This window comes from Pelophylax lessonae (genome assembly GCF_965119305.1).
Source record: "Pelophylax lessonae genome assembly, chromosome: 3".
Lineage (NCBI taxonomy): Eukaryota > Metazoa > Chordata > Amphibia > Anura > Ranidae > Pelophylax > Pelophylax lessonae.
The window spans coordinates 464,460,577-464,483,938 of NC_138770.1; the positions used below are offsets into that span (position 1 = coordinate 464,460,577).

The following is a 23,362-nucleotide window of genomic DNA, read 5'->3' on the forward strand; positions in this document are numbered from 1 at the left end:
CGTGGCAGAAAGAAGATGCTGACTTTGACTGCTGTGCGCTACCTGAAGCGTAGAGTGGAGAAAAGTCCCCATGTGACTGCTGAGGAACTGAGAAAAGATTTGTCAGATGTGGGTACTGAAGTTTCTGCTCAGACAATACGGCGCACACTGCGTAATGAAGGCCTCCATGCCAGAACTCCCAGGCGCACCCCCTTGCTGTCTCCAAAGAATAAGAAGAGTCGACTGCAGTATGCCAAAAGTCATGTGGACAAACCACAGAAGTTTTGGTATAGTGTTCTGTGGACTGATGAAACAAAATTAGAACTGTTTGGGCCCATAGATCAACGCTATGTTTGGAGGAGGAAGAACAAGGCCTATGAAGAAAAGAACACCTTGCCTACTGTGAAGCCTGGAGGGGGGTCAATCATGCTTTGGGGCTGCTTTGCTTCTGCAGGTACAGGGAAGCTTCAGCGTGTGCAAGGTACCATGAATTCTCTTCAGTACCAGGAGATATTGGATGACAATGTGATGCAGTCCGTCATAAACCTGAGGCTTGGGAGACGTTGGACCTTTCAACAGGACAATGATCCCAAGCATACCTCCAAGTCCACTAGAGCATGGTTGCAGATTAAAGGCTGGAACATTTTGGAGTGGCCATCACAGTCACCAGACTTAAATCTGATTGAGAACCTCTGGTGGGACTTAAAGAAAGCAGTTGCAGTGCACAAGCCTAAGAATGTGACTGAACTGGAGGCTTTTGCCCATGACGAATGGGCGAAGATACCCGTAGATCGCTGCAAGACACTTGTGTCAAGCTATGCTTCACGTTTAAAACCTGTTATAACTGTAAAAGGATGTTGTACTAAGTACTAAGATTGAATGTCACTTGGGGGTTGAATAAAACTGATAATGATGTGAGCACAGAAAAGACATTTGTGGTTATTTCATTATAAATGTTATGTTATATTTGTCTGACCTACACGTGCCTCTTTGATTTAATTGTAAGCAGGATGACTGAATGATCAAAATCAATGTCAAACTGGCCAAAACAATCAATTTCAGTGGGGATTGAATAATTTTGAACACAACTGTAAGTAATTCCCAGGTGAAAATGGTAAAAATTAGAATCCAGGGTGATGTGCGTGGTCACAATGGATGCTTTAATCCCAACACCAACAAGGAAACCAAAATATGCGCTCACCAGATTGGCTGGACCCAGAATACCTTATAGCAAGTGGGTCAGATGAACTCATAAGATGATAAGTGAATCTCCAAATGAGTGCTGCAGCCACGGATGTTTAAGTTTGCCAGCTTGAATTAATGAAGTAAAGTGAAACCTCTCATTCCCCAAATGAAATGAAAAGGATAAACAAGGCAAACATAGTGTGAATCCTCTTAAAAAACTGTAATAATAAAAAAAGGGATACACTTACAAACATCCAGGATCAACAGCATATGAAAGAAACACACAGATCAGGCAGTCTTTAGCATGGCCCTGGCTGTCTAAGGCAAAATTCTAATGCGTTTCATCAAAAATGAATGTATCAAAGGTAAATGCATTGGGAGTTAAGTGAGAACACTTAAACTAAAAATATGCTTTAGCTGTCCATATCTAACTCCTTTTGGATGTAAAGGGTACATATCTCCTTTTACTCCACAAATACAATTAGGAATTGGCTTAACATTTCCTATCCTAGATGATTTTCAGTCTGTATTAATATGTTATCCTGTAGAAGGATTAAAAAAACCTAGATGTAACAACTATTAAGCAAATTGAACTAGTATCATTATTAGCTGTTCCTGTAATATCAATCTTCCAAGGATCGACTAAACTAACAGAGATTGTGAAGGAGAAAGAACCAGATTTCAATGTCAACATGGAGTCATTCATTTTTTTCTTCTATCTCTATCATAATGTCCCTGTAACTGTATAATCCATTCTATTTGAAAAATCAACACAGTGCGTTTTACCCTGTAAATCATAAGCAATAAAATAATTGTCATGCCCTAAACACTTATATTCTCCTATATCAGACAATTCATGTGTAATAAATTTAACCCCATGTGTAGATGTCAAATTAGACATTAAAAAAACATATAAAAAAAATTAATATATGAGAATAGCATCCCAACTCCCCCTTTCATAATGATTGAATGATCAGAATGTCTCTTATGATTCAAGTCCATATGAGTAAATCGTCAAAGTCCATCCAAAAACGATAGTCCTTGATAACACAATCGAGAGGTAGTAAGGATGAAGGCAACAACAAGAGGTCGTGACAAATAGAAGTTTGGTTGTGGTTGTCTCATGGTCATAGTGGAATTCAAAAGTCCAGAAAAGATAAAATAATATTCTTTAAACTTAGAAACAAAAATACATATCTAGGAGAGAAAATAAAAACAAGCATCGCATTCTTGATTTTATGTTTTTCTTAAGTAATTTACATTGATCAATATGGACCATTCTGGCCTTAGAGTCTTCTCTGGGTTTTTTTTTACCAATTCTCTGAACAAGAAGAACTGTAGTCCAATGAACTTAAGAATAAGAAAGGGACCTTCCCAATTGGCATCCCAGGTACCTTTAAGATCTATAATTCTTTACCATAACATGGACTCCTGAAATACATTTTTGGACTCATCAGAAGTAGAAGTCTTATCCAAGACATCATTTCTATTTAAATCTGGCAAGGGTTTAGCAGCAAACTTCTGAAGTTCCTGTACCTGTTGTTGCAATGTATGCAACCACACTTCTTTCTGTACAACAGGTTGAAAATTACTAGGTATGCTAATCTCAAAAGGTGAAGGAATAGACATTCTTCAACCTGTCTTCAACTCAAAAGGTGACAAACCTGTACTAGAAGATACTAAAGCTCTTAAGGCCAAAAGTATAGCAGGCAAATGAGTCACCAAATCTTTACCTTTTTCTTGAATCATCTTAACCAATTTGAACTTAATGGTACATTTGATAGGTTCTACAATTGCTGAGGACTGAGGATGATAAGGAACACGAAAACATTGCTGAATGCCTAAACTTGCACACATGGCCTTCATTACCTGTCCTAGAAATGGGGGCCATTGTATGATTCCATGGTTCAAAACCAGCCCCAATGGGATATTACATAAGTCCACAACAACTTAGCTGTTGTTAAAGCAGTAATATTTGTTGCTGGAATTACCTTGATTCATTTAGAAAAAGTATCAACTACAACAAGAGCATACTTGTATCCCCCTTTAGCAGCTGGAAAAGGACCAATATAATCAATCTGTATAGATTGCCAAGGTCAATCAGCGATAGGTACTCTTTGTAATTTTGGTTTACCTTTTATATTTGGATTGTTCTGTAAACAAATAAGACAAGACTCTTTTGATGACAAAGGGCTCTAAGATGAGGATTTCAAAACTTTACTTTTATTAGCTCATTCAAAGAATCAGGTCCTGGATGTGCAAAAAGGAATGATTACATTTCAAAACAGCTCTAGTCATCATTGCTAGAATATAGGGAACCACTTGACCTTCAATATTTTTACAATAAATTTTATCTCCACTATCAAACTGAGACAAAGTTTCAGAGTCCCCCTCCTTATCCTGTGATGGAATTAAATCTTGCAAAGGAGTAGCCTTATCAGATTCTTGTTCTTTGACTACAACACTCACAATTTCTTCCTTTATGTCAGGATATCTATCTATGCCTGTCAAAGCTGCTTCTTTTGCAGCTTTGTCAACATAGACATTTCCTATGACATGCTAACTTTTCAAAAGGACCCCTGATTTGGTTTGGTCTTTTCTATAAAGCTTGAAAACAACAAAAAGAGCTCCTACATTTTTGTAACAGGTGACCTGAAACCCCAACAGTGCATTGGAGATTAACTAACCTGATCACTGCATAACTGCACAGGCTCCTTATTTACTGTACATCCATTTCTTTAGTTGGAAATTACCAAATAGATAATATTTATCTAGCTCACATACTGCTCATGTACATCTGCTCTGCTGAAATTAATTCATTTGGTTAGCTTAAAAACATTTACCTTCAGCTGCATCGGTATCAGCGATGGTAAGGTTCATCTTCTTAAAATTATTTCTTAGTCTAAATAAATTAGATAAAAATGTATTACAATAAAATAGATTTACATTTATATTATGCTTTTTTTGCCTTATATATAAGTAGCATAGTGAGCATAGTCCTAAAAAGAATGATCAAAAGCTACTTCATTATCCCCACATAAAAATTCTAGGGTTGTGAGAAATGGCCTTCCCCAAACAGGATATTGCACTAAACCTGTAGGAATATAAGAGAACTACAACATTCACTAAGTGGAAGAGTAGGGTTTTATAATAATGTTGGCAGTGCCTCCACTAGGGTTGCCACCTCACCCCTTTAACCACTGGACCGGAAGATTTTCCCCCTTAATGATCAGGCCATATTCTGCGATTCAGCACTGCGTTACTATATTGGACAATTGCGCGGTTGTGCGATGCTGTACCCAAATAAAATTGTTGTCCTTTTTCCCCACAAACAGAGCTTTCTTTTGGTAGTATTTGATCACCTCTGCAATTTTTATTTTTTGCGCTATAAACCAAAAAAGAGCGACAATTCTGAAAAAAAAAATTATAATTTTACACTTTCTGCTATATAACATTCCCCAAAAAAAAATTAAAAATACAAATTCTTTTTAGAAACATTTTAGGCCAATTTCTTTTCTGCTACATATTTTTTGCAAAAAAAATCGCAATAAGCGTATTTGCGCAAAAGTTATCGCGTCTACTAACTTCAGGAAAGATTTATGTAATTTTTATTGTTTTTTTTTTTTTCTTACTAGTCATGGCGGCGATCTGCGATTTTTAGCGGGACTGCGACGTTGTGGCAGACAGATCGGAACCCTAACTGACATTTTTTACATTTTTGGGGGGCCAAAAGACCTAACTACAGTAATCAGTGCTAAAAATATGCACTGTTTCTGTAATAATGACACTGGCAGGGAAGGGGTTAACACTTTGGGTGATCAAAGGGTTAAATGTGTCCCTGGGGGCGTTTTTATAACTGTATGGGAGTTGGGCTTGTGAAATGATCACAGAGACCTGTGTTCCTATATAGAAGGATCGCAGGAGCTCTGTGATCATTTCAGAGAGAAGAACGGTCAGCTGTGTTTACAACAGCTGCCCGTTCTTCTCTCTCAGCGGGGAACGATCGCGGGTTTCAGGCGGCAATCGGAGCCACCTGCCCCGCGCATCAGAGTCCCCGCTGCCGAGTGGGGGTGGGAGCGTGCTGGCCGCGCTCGCCCCCTAGCTGCAGGCACGCGACTGATATATACTTACGTCGGTTTGCGCAGGAGGGCCACCCTGCCGCAGTATATAAGTGGTTAAAACTGAACACAGGTTCTGAGGTGAATCTAATGCAGATAAGACACTGAGTTTAATTACCATCTTATTTAGCCACAGAACCTGTGTAATTATGTGTTTGAATTTTAAAGGGACGAGGTGGAAACCCTGACCTTCGCCCAGGACAGGGTCTCTAAGAACAAAAAAGATTCCCTTCCTGGGAAATTAATCAGTAATCTAATCAAAGTAATTGGGAGCAGAGGAACTACTGCAGTCAGTACACAACATTACCCAATATATATATAGATGCTCACAAAAATGAAAATAGTACAAGCTTTATATAAGAAAAGATTATTCATAGTACATACATCCAATGTACAAACCAATATTGTCAGCAAAGGGCCCAACAAAAGAGTCTTGGTAGAATTGTGCACATATATCCAGGTATACAGTATATAGTTATTAATAGAGATACCTCCAGATGAATGTTGCAGCAAATTTCAGTTGCAGGGACCCCTAAGAATGATCAAGGTTCAGAGTTCATCTTGATGTCGGAAAACCAAAGACAAGATTTGCAGTGGAGAAGAAACCCTCAAGCCATTGCTCAACAAACCTGGAATGCAGCTCTTCTCACTGGCAGAAACTGTGGTGTGGCACTAAAACCCAGACTCGCCTATCTACTCTGCCTCCTAGTCCCTAGAAGCTTCTAATCTGTCATGCAACTGAACCTCTAACTACCAAAAGTGGCCATCGGACTCCTAACCTGACTCTAGCCTATCTAGGTTATTGAGTTCTGAGCTAAAACAAGTTAAAAATTCCAGATTAGAAACAACAGGTTTAACTAAAATAACAGGAGCTTAATATAAACTCTATTTCAATATACAAGTTCCCCTACTAATACACTGGAAAAGGATCACTACATACAAACATTAGCCCAGACCTAGCTATCTGGCACTGTGCATGTGAGATAATAACAAAAGGACAGCGATACATCTGTCACAAGGATTTAGATACACACTCAAGAAGCTATAGGTAGCTGCAGTTTAACTATTAGAACATAGGAATATTTGCCTAATTGCCTCTGTTTCTGGTCTTGGTTAAATAAATTTACCTCCTGTGCGATCTATAAAAGCCTCTGTATCTACTTCCTTACTTTGCTTTTATTTTATCCAGCCTCCCAGAGACTGTAAGTACATACATAATAAACTGTGTATATTAAAAGCACAGGTATTTACAATTACAGACCGCAGAGGGCAGAAGACCCATACAATACTATGGGGAGAAATTTACTCAGATTGGATCAGCTGTGTGCAGTAACCAATTTCTAACTTCAGCAAGTTCAGCTAGGCTTTGAAAATGTGCATGGTTACCATGAACAGCTGCTCTAGATTCTGTCTACCCCAGTCTTAGGAAATTCACTTCTTTATGTATCATTCTTTTTTGCTGCATTCTTCATAAGGGCTTAAAGTGGTTGTTAAGCCACTTTGACTACTTCAAATAATTTTCTCTATTCCCTGATGACAAGTGATCCTGTCTCTGTGTTAAAAAAAAAAAAAAAATGCCGCCTTTACCGTATTTCAGAGCGATTCCCTGTGATCACCTGACCGGCCGGCTTTCTCCTCTCCCTGTCTGACAGATGCAGGGGCGGGGCCAGAGATTCCCCTACTGACATCAGGCAGGGTGAGAGGAGGAGAGGAGAGAGAGAGAGAGCTGACTGGTCACGTGATCGCCGGGAGCCGCTCTGAAATACAGTAAAGGCGGTGTTTTTTTTAATAAAACACAGAGACGGGAGGACTTGTCTTTAGAGAACAGAGAGGATTATATAGGACAATAAAAGTTATAACAGCAGCAGGATGGGAAGGGGTGGGCAATGACACAGGAGCAGACAGGCAGGGAGGGAGGGGGCAGAGGAAGACAGGAGAGCTGTGGATGACAGAGACACATAAACTGACCACAGTGTCAGGGCTCAGCAGCCATGATATACCGTGGTCAGTTTACAGAAGGGTTGGTAGAAACTGGCAAGCTCAGCCAGGTTTTTAAGGTGATACGGTGGGGCAAATTACAGAGCACAAGCACTGTGCTATATAACGTGCTTTAAGGCAGGAGTCTTCAAACTTTAGCCCTCCAGTTGTTAAGGAATTACAATTCTCATCATGCCTAGTCATGTCTGTGAATGCCAGAGTTTTATAATGCCTCATGGGATGTGTAGTTCCACAACAGCTGGAGAGCCGTAGTTTTAGGATCCCTGCTTTAACCACTTTCAGACCGGAGGATTTTGCTGCTTAATGACCAGGCCCTATTTTTCGATTCAGCACTGCGTGAATTTAACGGACAATCGCGAGGTCGTGCGACGCTGTACCCAAACAAAACTGACGTCCTATTTTTCCCACAAATAGAGCTTTCTTTTGGTGGTATTTGATCACCTGTGCCATTTTTATTTTTTGCGCTAAAAACAAAAAAAGAGCGACAATTTTGAAAAAAAAAAACAATATTTTTCAAATTCTTTTATTTGAAATTCTCAAAAAAATATGTAAAAATCAAAATTATTTAACATTTTAGGCCAATTTGTTTTCTGCTACATATTTTTGGTAAAAAAAAAATTGCAATAAGCATATTTTGATTGGTTTGCACAAAATGTATTGCGTTTACTAACTACGGGAAAGAGTTATGTCATTTTTATTGTTTTTTTTTTTTTTTTTCTCTAGTAATGGTGGCAATCTGCGATTTTTTGCGGGACTGCAACATTGTGGCCGACAGATCGGACCCCTAACTGACATTTTGACACTTTTGGGGGTACCAGTGATATTACTACAGTAATCAGTGGTAAAAATATGCACTGTTACTGTAATAATGACAGTGGCAAGGAAGAGTTAACAGTATTGGGGATCAAGGGGTTAAATGTGACCCTAGGGGCGTGATTCTAACTGTGTGGGGGCGTGGCTTGTGAAGTCATCACAGAGACATGTGATCTTATATAGCAGGATCATATGACGCCTGTGATCACTTCAGGGACAAGTACTGACGGCTGTGTTTACATCAGCCGTCCGTCCTTCTTTGTCAGCGGAGGGAGATCACCGGTGTCAGACAGCCATCAGAGCTGCCTGACACCCGCACTGGCTTCCCTGCTGACGAGCGGGGGCGGGAGCGCGCAGCTGGCGGCGCGTGCTCGCTCCCTAGCTCCTTCCAGGCAAGCGCTGTAAATGTACGGGGTTTTGCCTGTGAGAGCCGACCTGCCACAGTACATCTGCGACGGCTGGTCAGCAAGCGGTTAAGGGAACAGGATCCTTTTTTTTTTTGTGGGCTAACAAACACTTTCATTGGAGCAAAGCACACCATGAATAGCATATTTGTAAAATATTTTACTGGCATGGCCATTTTTTAAAGCACATTAGGTTATGATTCTGAACAGAAATGAATAAGCTGAAATTACGTATTTAATTTTTACATGTACTCCTCTCTCTGAATTATCCTAATATGCTTATGTGTTACAATGTGCACCACAGTCTGTACTTACTGATCATTATGCTGTAGAGCACACAATGTTTTTTGTTCAAGCTCTTTCACCTTTACTTCTGCCTTGTGCACATCTTCAGTTCTAATTGCTCTTTTCTTCATTCCAGCTATCTCTGATAGTAAAACCTGTGAGGTTAGAAACAAATTTATATTAACCCCTTCATGCTTAAGCCTTTTCTTACATTTGTTGCCTACAAGAAAGGGGGAGGGGACGAGCGAGCGGCCCCACCCCCCCTGGACCATACCAGGCCACATGCCCTCAACATGGGGGGGTGTTGGTGCTTTGGGGCAGGGGGAGCTCTGCACCCCCCACCTCAAAGCACCTTGCCCCCATGTTGATGGGGACAAGGGCCTCATCCCCACAACCCTGGCCGGTGGTTGTGGGGGTCTGCGGGCAGGGGGCTTCTCGGTATCTGGAACAAGGGTGGCCCCCCAGATCCCGGACCCCCTCCCTTCATCTTCATCCGGACTTCTCCGCTCTGGTCTTCTCCCTCTCCGCTCTTCTTGTCTTCTTGTCTTCTTCCGGAGGAAGAAGAAGAGCCCTTGGCTCTTCTTCTTCCTCCGGTCCTCCTCAGACGATGTCTCCGGTGATTATGCCGGTCTCCGGTCTCTGCAGCTTGTTTTATAGCAATTAGGGGCGTGGCCCCGATGATGTCATCGGGAGGCCCCGCCGCCTCATGTCACAGATCACATGACACACGTCATCTGTGACATGAGGGGGCGGGGTTTACTGATGACGTCACCTGGCGACCATGCTCGCAATGGCTATATAACAAGCTGCAGAGACCGGAGACCGGCATTATCACCGGAGACATTGTCTGAGGAGGACCGGAGGAAGAAGAAGAGCCAAGGGCAAAAGAGCAGAAGATTGGACAGCAGAAGAGCTGACAGCAAAAGAGCAGAATATAAGAAGAGTGGAGAGGGAGAAGACCAGAGCGGAGAAATCCGGATGAAGATTTTTAATAAACTTTCCAAAACGTCTCCTGTGGTTATTTACATACACTGCCGTTTATGGGGTGAATGGGTAGGGGTACAGTGTACCCCATACCCATTCACATAGGGAGGGGGTCCGGGATCTGGGGGGCCACCCTTGTTAAAGGGGGCTTCCAGATACAGAGAAGCTCCCTGCCCGCAGACCCCCACAACCACCGGCCAGGGTTGTGGGGATGAGGCCCTTGTCCCCATCAACATGGGGGCAAGGTGCTTTGAGGTGGGGGGTGCAGAGCTCCCCCTGCCTCAAAGCACCAACACCCCCCATGTTGAGGGCATGTGGCCTAGTATGGTCGAGGGGGGGGGGGGCGCTCGCTCGTCCCCTCCCCCTGCCTGCCCTACCGGGCTGCGTGCTCGGATAAGGGTCTGGTATGAATTTTAGGGGGGAACCCACGCCGTTTTTTCGGCGGGGGGGGCCACCCTCAAATTCCATACCAGACCTGAAGGGCCTGGTTTGGAACCTGGGGGGGCCCCCACGCAGTTTTTTCCCCATTTTTGGCGTGGAGTTCCCCCTCAAGATTCTCACAGCGCAAGTCGCACCGCTAGTCGGATCCTCCTGCGACTTCCATTCAAATCAATAGGCTCCCATAGGGAACCATTGATTTTGAATGGAAGAAAAAAAAAATGTATAACGTGGCTGAACGTACTTTATCACGTTCGGTCCCGTTTTTGCGTTTGAAACGCCGGGAAACACACGTTCGAACGCAAATAATTGCGTTCCAAAAAACGTCCCTGAACTCAACTGCCTGCAAATGACTGTAAATGACCCTGTGTACATGGGCAGATAAGATAACATGCAGGTGGGTTCAGGGGCTTCTGAAAAAAATGCCCAACTGCTCCTAAACGGCCATTTACAGCGTCCCGTGTACATGGAGCCTTAATCTCAGTTTTCATTTTTTTCAATGCGACCCTGCCACCTTGTTCAGAGCAAAGTGACAGTGTCTCTGCAAAGGGAAACCCCCAACCCCACCCCTGACCTTCCTACACTCACCGTACCAGTGTTCCACTGCTGCTCCCTCCCCGTTCACAGCCAGCTACAATACTCAATGCAAACAGCTGGCTCATCCAGGTAGGGAAGGGCATATCCTGTATAGTACAAACATTATATATATTATAGTTCCTCCTTCAGATTGTTGCCAGACACTTCCCAGTTTGAAGAAGCAACAGCCACCACCTAATGAAATGCTACAAAATGTGTGGCAAGCTTAGCATTTCATCATAGGTAGGTCATCTTGGGTAGCCTATGCATTCATCCACAGTGCTCTTCTCTCCAGTTCCTAGCACTGATTTAAGCTGCAGCAAATAAAGCTCACATTGGAGCCAGCAAAGATGGCAATAGTATGGTATTTATTGCACCATGAGAATCACATACATAGCACACCAAACAAAACTTAAAGATGCCCTATCGGCTGAAATGCACGTTGGGGCAGAGACGTTAGTGCGGATGTTGCTCTGTTGCATGCTATCGTTCAGTAGCGGCTTTCTTTGAGAGTTATAGTGGTTTTGCATTGAAATATTAGTCTGTTTGTTTGGTGTGCTATGAATGTGATTCTCATGGTACAATAAATACTATACTGATGTAGCACCCTACAAGGTAGGTGCTAGGTAAAAACTTAGTGGGCCTTGGCTGCTTAACAGCAGGGCCATGATTTTCAGCTGGGCTGTCATGTCTCCCAGGTGTGGCTGCTGAGATGGTAGTCTCTCCACTGGCTCCATGAGAGTATTCTCATTTGGCATTGGAGGAAACCCAATCAGTGATTCATTCAGGCTTGTATCTACCCCAGAAGGCAGATTCTGGTGCAGAGGATTCTGGGAGTGAGTATAAGTTGCAGGGGAACGCATGACACAGCGTCTTTGGCAGGAAGCAGAGTCCCAGGAGGGAGGGTATGGCTGTCTCTCCTGTCAGAAGGATCGGGTGTCTCGGATGGCTGCCTGAGAGTCCAGAAAGAGAGCTGAGCTGGAGAGAGGATCTGGTGTGCCGAGGACCAGTGGAGATAGAAGGGTTCAGTTCCAGGAAAGCATGCCAAGTTCGTGAGTACTGTGAATTGCCCCTGAGGGTCTGCCTGAAGTGTAGAGGGGACCACTCCGGTGAAGGTCCCAGGGATCCAGGAGCCAGCTAGTGTTAGAGGGGGTGCCTAGTGAAGAGGACCCTCAAGTGTAGAGGGGGTGCCAGCGGTTGGGCCCTGAAGAGTTAAGTGTACAGTGTGAAGTGTACAGTGTTAAGAGTTGCAGCAGCACAAGCAGTTACAAGGAGCTACCTCAGTCAGTGAAGGGCTGGAGGAAGCTGTTCACCAAACTTTTGAGCTAAACAGATTGTCAAGAGTCAAATGTCTTACAGTCCTGGATCTTCTGAGTTAATCTGAGGATTAAAGTCAAAGTTTCAGCACAGTTCAGCAGAACAGAATCTTCAAGCGCCAGGGAGCATTGGCCGGCATTCAGCTGGCGTCAATACAGCGCTAACAGGCATTTTTCTGTACAGTGTCCTAGTTGAACCTAGTTGAGCCAGAGGAGTATCCCACTCATTCCCTTCTCCCATCCCTATTACAGAATAAACAACACAAACCAAAGATGCCGGAATGGTCATTGTCTCAGTTCTCACACTTGGGTATTCAACTTAAATGTGTTGGAAGTGTTACCTGTAACGATGGCAGAACCATATCAAGCCCAATGCCTGAAAATATTGCTACACTATTATCAGCTTTATTTGCTGAAAATTGTAGAGGAGAGCACTAAGGATGGATGCATAGGCTACCTGGGATGACTCCTATCTATAATGATATGCTAAGTTTTTTAATCTTTTTTCTGCTGAGTGTTTATTTCATGAGATTTGCCTGTTGCTTTTTTACACTGGGAAGAGTCTGGCAACAATCTGAGTTGTTGGTGGAGGAATTATAATGCATATGTTGTTAGAACTATAAAGGACTTGCTTGCACAGTATCTGCACTTTTATACTTTATTTTTGTTGTGATATAATATTGCACTTTAAGATTGATGTATTTATATTTATGGTGATTTTTGCACTTTATATAGATATGTGACTAATTGTTGCAGTCTGATTGCGTGATTCTGCTGGTTATTATCTTTATGGCTGTATAGGGTTTTTGTATATCAATCTTTCATATATGTAGCGTCCCTGTTGCCCTAGCAACATCGGGGACACGCGCAAAGCTGACCGAGCGGCTCTCGCGTGCGAGCGCGCACCCACCGCGTGCCCGCGCACACCCGTAGCTTCAACATTTTCACCCGGCCGCCCGAAGTCTCTCCAAGACCCAATGGCTGTCCGTGGGGCACATGCGCAGTAGCGCAATCCCACGGACACAGGGACTGGACGCAGAGACACTTGTACTTTATATAGTAAGATATGCATATTCATATATGTCATAATGTGCTGCCCCACTCTTTTCTCTTAACAGATGGCAGCAATATAACATGGACTTTGCCTTTACCAACTTCATTCCTTAGCCTAACTACATTTGCTAAAAAAAAAAATGCTATATAGAAAAATGGAAATCTGCTTTCCAAAATGTTTTATTTTTTTAAAAGGACAAATTTTGACCAATTGTTTATGCGTTTTAAATGGTTTGTGTCTCTTTTGTATGATTATAAATGGGAAATCGCACGACTTGTTAAAGAGGAAGTAAACCCTCCTCTACAACTTGTACCTATAGGTAAGCCTATGATAAGGCTTACCTATAGGTACTGTAAATATCTCCTAAACATGCACCGTTTAGGAGATATTTACCTTACATGCAGCCAGTGACGTCACTGGCGCATGCGCTCTGAAGGAACGGCTGCTCGTGCCGTTCCTTCAGAGTCCCATGCCGTGACTGACGGCTCTCGTTCGCATGCGCGGGAGTGACGTCACCGCGGCTCCGGCCAATCAGATGGCCGGATGCCGCGATCCCGGAAGACGGACGACTGGACATGTCGCCCGTCATAGAGGTGAGTGAGCGGCACGGCGGGGGCTCGTTCTAAGGTAAGTATTGCATAATGAGCTAATATGCGATGCATACTAGCTCATTATGTCTTTCTCTTGCAGGGGGAAAAAAAGAAAAAAAAAATTTGAGTTTACAACCTCTTTAAGGGGGTAAGAATAAACACAGATTTTTCAAAATGTTTACAATTTTTTTTATGCAGCCCTAGAAAGGCCCTTTTCCAATCACATCTGATTTGTAATACCATCTGACATTCAGACCATGGACAAATCATGGCCCGGATTGATAAAAAAAAAAAAAGCAAGGCCACAAACTGTAAAAAAATAAAAAAAACTCAAATGGTGGCATAGTGGAGAACGAAGAATAAATCACTGTTTTTGCTAATCCCTGTGAGTAAATTTCAACAAAAGCGTCTGAGCTCTATAAACAATAGGCTCTAAAGCAAAAGCAAATAACTGAAAATGTTAAGAAAACAAATTAAAGCTTCACCTGTTGGCTCACAAGAATACAAAAGCTCAATCTGCATTATTTCATATTTAAATGATTAAAAAGCTAATTTAAATTATTTTTTTTTCCTAACTAATACATAAAAGACATACATTCAAAACCACTATACATTCTTTTAAACAAATAAAATAAACCAGTGGGAAACACAGTCAATAAGTATAGTTGGGTCTGTCTAAGCAATTACCTCATGCTGCAGTGGAGACTGAGAATCCAGGAGATAATTTACATACAATTCATATGCATTCTAATAAAAAAATAAAAACAACATTAGTTACACTAATATTATTAAAAATATATAGCAGATAAGTAGAGCTTGAAGCCAAAAGTACAAACAAATTGCATTCATCCCAACCTAAAACTGGCCTTTGCAACAAGAAGCACATGGAAGGGCAACGCATATCAAATAGAAAAAAAAATCCAGCTCACTTATCAACCAGCCTGCGACCCACCGAATTGTCCTGTCTAACAGTTTACGTTAAAACCAGGGGTTTGTTTTGCACACATTTTCAAATATATGCTGCAGGGCTACTTCATGGCACCCCACTGTACTGCAGTCCTAACTTTATAAATTTTGAGAGCCTCTAAAGTTGGAGCACATATATAATAATGGATAGATTAAAGTGGTTCTAAAGGCAGGTTTTTTTACAGTTCATCAGGAAAGTATTCACAGTGCTTCACTTTTTCCACATTTTTGTATGTTACAGCCTTATTCCAAGATGGATTAAATCATTATTTTCGTCAAAATTCTACAAACAATACCTCAAAATAACAACATGAAAGAAGTTTGTTTGAAATCTTTACAAAATTGATTAAAAATCAAAAACAGAAAATATCACATGTACATAAGTATTCACTGCCTTTGCTCAATACTTTGTTGAAGCACCGTTGGCACCAATTACAGCCTCAAGTCTTTTTGAGTATGATGCTACAAGATAGCACACCTATTTTTGGGCAGTTTCTCCAATTCTTCTTTGCAGGACCTCTCAAGCTCCATCAGGTCGGATGGGGAGCATCAGTGCACAGCCATTTTCAGATCTCTCCAGAGATGTTCAATCGGGTTCAAGTCTGAGCTCTGGCAGGGCCACTAAAGGACATTTACAGAGTTGCCTTTCCAAATCATGTCCAATCGCCGAAACTTACCACAGGTGGACTCCAATCAAGTTGTAGAAATATCTCAAGGATGATCAGTGGAAACAGGATGCACCTGAGCTTATATTTGAGTGTCATGGCAAAGGCTGTGCATACCGCAACGGCGGGTATAGGATTGTGTATATGTATATAGGATTGTATGGTTGGGTTTTCTTTACTGTTTTTTTTTTTTTTTTATTGGTTGAGCCAGATGGACTTGTGTCTTTTTTCAACCTGACTAAGCCCCCGTTCACACTGGGGCGACCTGTCAGGCGACCTGGTCGCCGTAGGTCGCCTTCCATAGAGAAGCTGCGGACCCGTTCTAATAGGAGCGACACAAGTCGCTCCGACTTAGAAAAAGGGTCCGGAGCTTCTTTGGGGCAACCCGGAGCGACCTGCATAGACTTCAATGTTATGAAGTCCATGCCGGCCGCTCCGAGGTCGCGGGGCGAGCAGCGCGCCGCAACCTATGAGGTCGCCCGGCAAAGTAGCGTTGCCCCAGTGTGAACGGGGCCTAACTATGTAACTTATTTACATGTGATTTTTTTCGTATTTTATTTTTAAAAAATTTGCAAAGATTTAAGAAAAAGTATTCTTTCACATTGTCATTATAGGATACTGCTTGTAGAATTTTGAGGAAAATAATGAATTGAATCCATTTTGGAATAAGGCTGTAACATAACAAAATGTGGAAAAAGTGAAGCGCTATGAATACTTTCTGGATGCACTGTATCTTAGTGCATTCTATGTATTAGGATAAAAAACCTTCTGTGTGCAGCAGCTCCCCTCGGCCCCATCTCGATCCAGCGATGTTGCACAAGAGACTTGGCTGTCTGGGACTCTCCCTCCTGATTGGCTGAGACATTAGCTCCCGTGTCTGTCAAAGTCAGTCAGCCAATCATAAGAGAGAGGGGGTGGGCTGGGCCACGGATCCGTGTCTGAATGGACACACAGAGCAGCAGCTCGACTCGGGTGCCCCCATAGCAAGCTGCTTGCTGCGGGGTGCTCAGCAGGAGGGAGAGACCAGGAGCACTGGCAGGTGACCTGAGAAGAGGAGGATCTGGACGGCTCTGTGCACAACCACTGCACAGAGCATGTAAATATAACAGGTTTGTTATTTTTAAACAAAAAAAAAAAACAAGACTTTAGTATCACTTTAAGGGCAGGTATGCTTGGAGGGCCTAAAGTAGAGCTTAATGCTCCATGTACACAGGACGTTAGAAAAAACGTGCTGCAAAGCTAGTTCTGACGCCGGGAAAAAGCAGCTGTTAAACGTGATTTCAGTAGCTTCTTCCATTGGCGTTATTGCACGTTTGGCCACGTTGCTTTTAGCAGCGTTTTTTCTGCCTCCATTCAAATTCAATGGTTCCCTATGGGAGCCTATTGATTTGAATGGAAGGCGTACCGCAAGTCGGATCAGGATGATCCGAATTGCGGTGCGACTTGCGCTATGAGAATCTTGAGGGGGAACTCCACTGGGAATAAAAACTGCGTGGGGGTCCCCCCCCAGGTTCCAAACCAGGCCCTTCGGGTCTGGTATGGAATTTGAGGGTAGCCCCACACCGAAAAAAGGCGTGGGGTCCCCGCCCTTTTCCGAGCATGCAGCCTGGTAGGGCGGGAAGGGGGAGGGGGCGAGCGAGTGGGGGTGTTGTTGCTTTGGGGCAGGGGGAGCTCTGCACCCCCCCACCCTGTTGATGAGGACAAGGGCCTCATCCCCACAATCCTGGCCGGTGGTTGTGGGGGGTCTGCGGGCAGGGGGATTCTCGGTATCTGGAAGCCCCCTTTAACAAGGGTGGCCCCTCAGATCCCAGACCCCCTCCCTATGTGAATGGGTATGGGGTACACTGTACCCCTACCCATTTACCCCATAAAAGGCAGTGTATGTAAATAACGACAGAAGACGTTTTGGAAAGTTTATTAAAAATCTTCATTCCTTCATCCCTAATCTTCTCCCTCTCTGCTCTTCTTCCCCTCCGCTCTTCTGGTCTTCCGCTCTTTTGCTGTCCGCTCTTCTGCCCTCGGCTCTTCTTCTTCCTCCGGTCCTCCTCAGACGATGTCTCCGGTGATTATGCCGGTCTACGGTCTCTGCAGCTTGTTATATAGCCATTGTGGGCGTGGCCACCCGGTGACATCATCAGGAGACCCCGCCCCCTCATGTCACAGATGACGTCATAAATAAAACGAACCTGTGTACATGGACAGATAAGATAACATGTAGGTGGGTTCAGGGGCTTCTGAAAAAAACGCCCAACTGCTCCTAAACGGCCATTTACAACTTCCCGTGTACATGGAGCCTAAAGCACACTACGTCACTTGGGTAATAAAGGTCTTTAATGTATCATCCATGGACAATTTTGAGTATCGTAGTTTGTCACATAGATGTCACATTTCATAGATGTACACAATTTTTTGGCTTGACATAATTGGTATTTATTCAGTGGACAATGTTCTCATATTTTATGCTTTGCAAAAAAGTATAGATTATATTGTTCGTGTGCACTAACAATAGTTTTATGTTTAATCTTTTTTTATCTTAGCATAGATAGAAAATACAAACTGGGTTATATCCAATGCACAGTAACAATGTGAGAGCCATATATTGTCTGTACAAGACAGTTTAGATGGGCCACAAGCAATCCTAGTAATAGGAAGTATCCGAATAACATAGAGCAACTAGAACTAATGCCTGGTACAGTGGGCTGAACGAAAAAAAACGAAGGAGTTCGAGAGGAGGTCACTGTACTAATGATGCGATTTTAGTACAGCAATCTCCCCACTTAACTATTGTGTTCTGACAAGGCGACTGCAGCACACACCGAACAAAGCTCGCGGCCATGTTCATCAGCAGATGTTTTTCTGGCACGGCTGTCTTCTGTCTTCTGGTTTCTTTAGAACCGGCCGATTTCGACCGATAATCGGCCCGTGTGTACCAGGCATAATAATACCAGTTGCATTTTATGTACATATGTAGCACACATCAGTGAAGCTGCTATGTATAAAATAAAGAAGAGGTCCCTAGAGGAGTGAGAAGACGAGGTCATGTTCCATTAATCCTGTTACTCCTCATAGAATTAATGGGGCCAACAGTCACATAGAACACCTTATTAGCCCATAGCCCAATCTACACCTCTATCCATATATTATCCAACATATTGAATATCTGCTTTAAACAGAAAAGTCCCCCTTCATTCTTATACAACACCGCCCAATCATTACCTAGTCCTACACAGACTATGTTTAATCCAACTTGCAGCTTTAATATGCCTATGGATACTGATTACAGTTATTGTACTTGTACTTGTATTTTGATTTAAACCATCATTGCTGCTAGTATTGGGTAAATGTATATACCACCATTTATGTTTAACATTAGCTTTTAATATTTTTTTTCCTGTAACCATTTATATACGTGTACCTTCCCATATCATTACCATGCTCTTTTGATGATCCAATTAGCATATGAACAATTCCCAATCGCAGAGCAATTCTTATTGTTTTTAAGGGTCATATTGCCGCTTTAACACTGTGTAAGACATTGCCGCTTTTAGAGTAATCTCACGCTCCATTGCTGCCTATATATTCTACTTCCCCCCTCCATTCCGGACACTTGAAAAAGGAGTGCGCATGCCCGAACTTGGCACTTAGCGCATGCTCCGAAACGCGTAGTGAAGCCCGGATTGCCCACACTGCCCTCATTGCATGTGACGTCAAATGCTGCCGGCCTCTGCTCAAGCTACATGCAGTTCCCCCATCGAGTCGACCCGGAAGTCGCCAGAGACTACCTCCAGACTTCTCCCAGACTGTCAGACCGAATCAAGAACCGAGCAGACCGCCAGCCTCCAGTCACCGGACCACAACACCACGCTACACAAGTCAATGAGTACCTAGATGTGAGTCACTATATTATATTTTTTTCATTAAATTATATACCTGACTCAAGAGGCGCTTTCCCCCTTCTTTATATTCCTGATACAGAGCCGCTTCGCTCCTCCGGTCAGCAGCCCTGAGTGTCAACCAGTCCATCCTCTCATCCATCCCAAGAAAACCTTGGCTACATACACCTCTCTCACTCTCCCCTCTCCCCCTGAACTAAGAGAGCACACCACCACAGTCTGCAATGAACTGGCACACGGACTCTTAATCCCAACCTTGTGCACAAGAAATCCAAGTTTTCCACTCATGCTATACTCCCTATGTGGTGGAGTCTCTATTTTAATCATTGTATCACTTGTTCCACTTGCAGCCATCTAAGTGACCAGCACCACCTGTGAGCGCCTAAAAACATTCTCCAGTCTCTTGAAGAGGGTGTTTTAGGAGGGGGAAAGAGGGCTGAACCCTACACCGCCCCCCAATTCTCCTTTACTGTTAAGAAGTAAAAGGGCCAGTACATATTGACACAAAAAAATACCATCAAAAGAAATATGAAACAAAGTCTGAAGAATGTGTCCAAAAATTAGTCCACGTGGACTATGTGATCTTGTAAGCCTCTAATTTGACCTTTTTCCAAGAGACCATCTTACAATTCATTTTTAAACTTTTTATTTTTTTTTTGTTCAAGGATTCTCCTAGTCCTCCTGCATCAGGTCCAGTGGTAGACATTTTGTTTCTTTTCAGGCCTACTAATTATTTTTGACAAATTTTAATAACGGCTGATGTCATTTTAGGCATGGTGGTTTTACGTGCTTACATTCAATATGGGGCCCCTAAATACTTTTCTTACGTATTTGTGTAATTGCATTGAGCAAGAGATTATTTCCCTGTCAAATTATCTACAACTAAAACTTGTTATATATGTACCTTTACTTGCTTCAGTATAGTTCCAAAAGCGAAAGAAATATTGCAAATGTTTCCAAATGCTTCACTAAAGATTTGCAAACGTGCAAAATGAGGGGGCTGGATATGGGCAATGTTCAGAAGTTCCTAGGAAGGAAGAATAAAGAGGTGAGATTTACAAAATGCATTTTTCATACTGTGTTGGTGTCAGAATTACAAAAGTTGTTCCAATGCAGTACAGCTAAATTCTGTTTGTCCATCCAACTACTAAAAGGAGCTTTGGTGACAACAGTACAGAGAATCTCTTATAATCCTTTTAAGGTAGTACTAGTGTTCTACGAATGGTGATTCCATTGGTAATTAACAATTTTAGAAAGAGTTCAGCAAAAGCAGCAATCATATATCTCTCAGGGAAGGTAGAAGATAAAAGCTTAAAAATCATGCTCACAGTATTAAGGTGTGCGTTTATGAAACCAAGATGAGCAGCGATCCTGATGATCACAGCTCATCTCTAAACATTATTGGTCATTGACCAATTGATCATTATTGGTTTATGAAACAGAGATGATCGGGGAGAACATGTTCTCTGCTGATCATCTCCACTCTGAATCTGTCATTGATTGACACAGAAATGGCCAGTTTATAAAGCTGCGATCTCCACACTTCACTGGTGATCTGTGCAAGAGTTCACACTCCCAGATTCACCAGCCCAGAGGTGGAGAATCAGGGAGAGAAGACAGAATCCCCGGAGAACTGAGGGGGAAAAAGGAAGATTATGGACATTCTTCTCCCTCGATCAAACCCCAAAGACAGTAAACATGTCCGCCTGCCATATTTATGTGTGTGTGTGTATATATATATATATATATACTGAACAAAATTATAAACGCAACACTTTTGTTTTTGCCCCCATTTTTCATTAGCTGAACTGAAAGATCTAACACTTTTTCTATGTATACAAAAGGCCTATTTCTCTCAAATATTGTGTTAGTGAGCACTTCTCCTTTGCCGAGATAAGCCATCAACCTCACAGGTGTGGCATATCAAGATGCTGAGTAGACAGTATGATTATTGCACAGGTGTGCCTTAGGCTGGTCACAATAAAAAGCCACTCTAAAATGTGCAGTTTTATCACACAGCACAATGCCACAGATGTCGTAAGTTTTGTGGGAGCTTGCAGGATGTGGCGTCCATGCGCAGGCTCCGCCCCCATACACATTACGTAAATTCGACTGCTGACTAAGTCGTATTGACATATTTTTATTTTCATTTTTCATATATATTTTTATTTATATATTTATTTTATTTTTCATTACAAATATGTTTTTGCAATAATAGAGATATAATAGTTTGCTTATTTTTATTATGTTTGTAATACACTACTTCTATCCCCATATTTTATTCTCCGACCTAACACGTTTTTGCTCTTAGCTCCTGGTTTTAACCCCACCGGTTTTATTCCATTTATATTCATCTTTTTTTTACATTCTTTTTCCACCAGTTCACTATCTTCTTATTGAAATTGTCCCTACATGTAAGATCACAGTAGAATACAAACATCATGCCGACATGTATGTCAGTTTCCTCCCCACTTCTCCTCCCCTCTGTTGTCTATCTAAGAGCAGGCGTGATATCGTACATTATTAATCATTCAGCCCCTCCCATTTGCCCGCCCCATTGTTCCTCATAAACCAATGGATCCCCAGTGGGCGTAGGTCTGATGAAGGAGCATGCTCCGAAACATGTTACCGCCCACCCGCACCTTACACCAGCCACTTGCGTTCCAGCTTGGTTACTGGAAGCCCTACCATGCTGTGTGCGTGCAAGCTGACACACTAGCAGCTCCCTGGACACTGGCTAGCCAAGTATCGGTTCCTCTTGTTCATAGGCAATGCTGTTGGTCGATCACAGGTTTTCTTTTGGTCTTCATTACAAGGAACATCTTGTGTTTTTAACCCTTTGATGTCACAAAAAAAAGGTCAATACTGCACTTAGAGGCGGCTTGTTTTCTTCCCATGTGTATATATGCTATGTCTATGAATTGTTTGAACATAGCAGCCATGCCATGCCGCCTTCGCGCTTGAGCGCAGGTGCACAAACGCAACGGCGCAAAAGCATGTGATGCGCCATCCGCCGCATAATGATGACGCCAGCGCCAGATGTGACAACCACATCTAAAAATCCACTGCTGTTGGCTGTTGGGGGATTTTAAGATGTGGCTGTCACGTCTGGCACTTCTGTGCATACGCACTGGCGTCATCATTATGTGGTGGATGGCTCTTCGCGCGCTTTTTTGTCGTCGGGTTTGTGCGCCTGCGTACATGTGGCATGGCAGCCATATTCAAACAACTGATAGACATTGCATATATATGGGGAGGAAGCCATTCACTACTTTGCCTCTGAAGCAGCCGGCCTGTGTCCGGCGAAACCGGTCAGCTGCATACACCATCCACCCCTCCTGCCAGCCCAGTGATGGAATTATGGATTATGGACACTTGGGAGATGTATTCATCTGAAATGATGGCTTCAACATCTTTATGAACTTCACTGGATGGATGAGTATACTCCTATTTTTCTATCAAACAATTGAGCCATCCAACTGTGTGACCTGAGGGTCTTTTCGTTGATCGTTTGGATGACACCGAATGGATTCTTTTACCTGCATGTGCGAAGGAGGCTTCCTGTTCACGCAGCTCACTTTGAAATTATTTATCAGATGTTCTGGTCCAATTTGTGACATTGCTCTTTGATGAACAATATACCTCCTCTGGACCACATGCAGATCTTTCCTTCACAACAGATGTGATATAGTCACCAATTATGAACTAACCAAGGTCATATCCTAATATTTCTAATTAATAGACATAGCATATAAACACATAGGGATGAAGCCATTCACTACTTTGGCTCTAAAGCAGCCGGCCTGTGTCCGGCTAAACCGGTCAGGTGCATACACCATCCACCCCTCCTGCCAGCCCCTTCTTGGCGATGGAATTATGGACTATGGACACTTGGTAGATGTATTCATCTGAAATGATGGCTTCAACATCTTTATGAACTTCACTGGATGGATGTGTATACTCCTATTTTGCTATCACTTAATTGAGTCATACAACTGTGTGACCTGAGGGTCCTTTCGTTGATCGTTTGGATGATACCTAATGGATTAATATACCTGTATGTGCGAGGGAGGTTTCCTGTTCATGCAGCTTTCTTTT

The 23,362-nt window shown here is 42.7% G+C and overlaps 1 protein-coding gene across 2 annotated transcripts in view; it reads right to left on the reverse strand.

Moving 5' to 3' along the window:
* LOC309551832 (uncharacterized protein C6orf118) overlaps positions 1-23,362 on the reverse strand; it is an 81,875-nt gene that overhangs the window by 28,241 nt on the left and 30,272 nt on the right. For both annotated transcript variants that reach the window (XM_082252532.1, XM_082252531.1), the window contains exons 2-5: positions 20,169-20,291; positions 14,428-14,487; positions 8,813-8,937; positions 4,008-4,066 (exon numbers count right to left, since the gene is read on the reverse strand). In XM_082252532.1, coding sequence (XP_082108658.1) covers positions 4,008-4,066; positions 8,813-8,937; positions 14,428-14,487; positions 20,169-20,291 — 367 coding nt within the window. The remainder of the gene's footprint in view (positions 1-4,007; positions 4,067-8,812; positions 8,938-14,427; positions 14,488-20,168; positions 20,292-23,362) is intronic.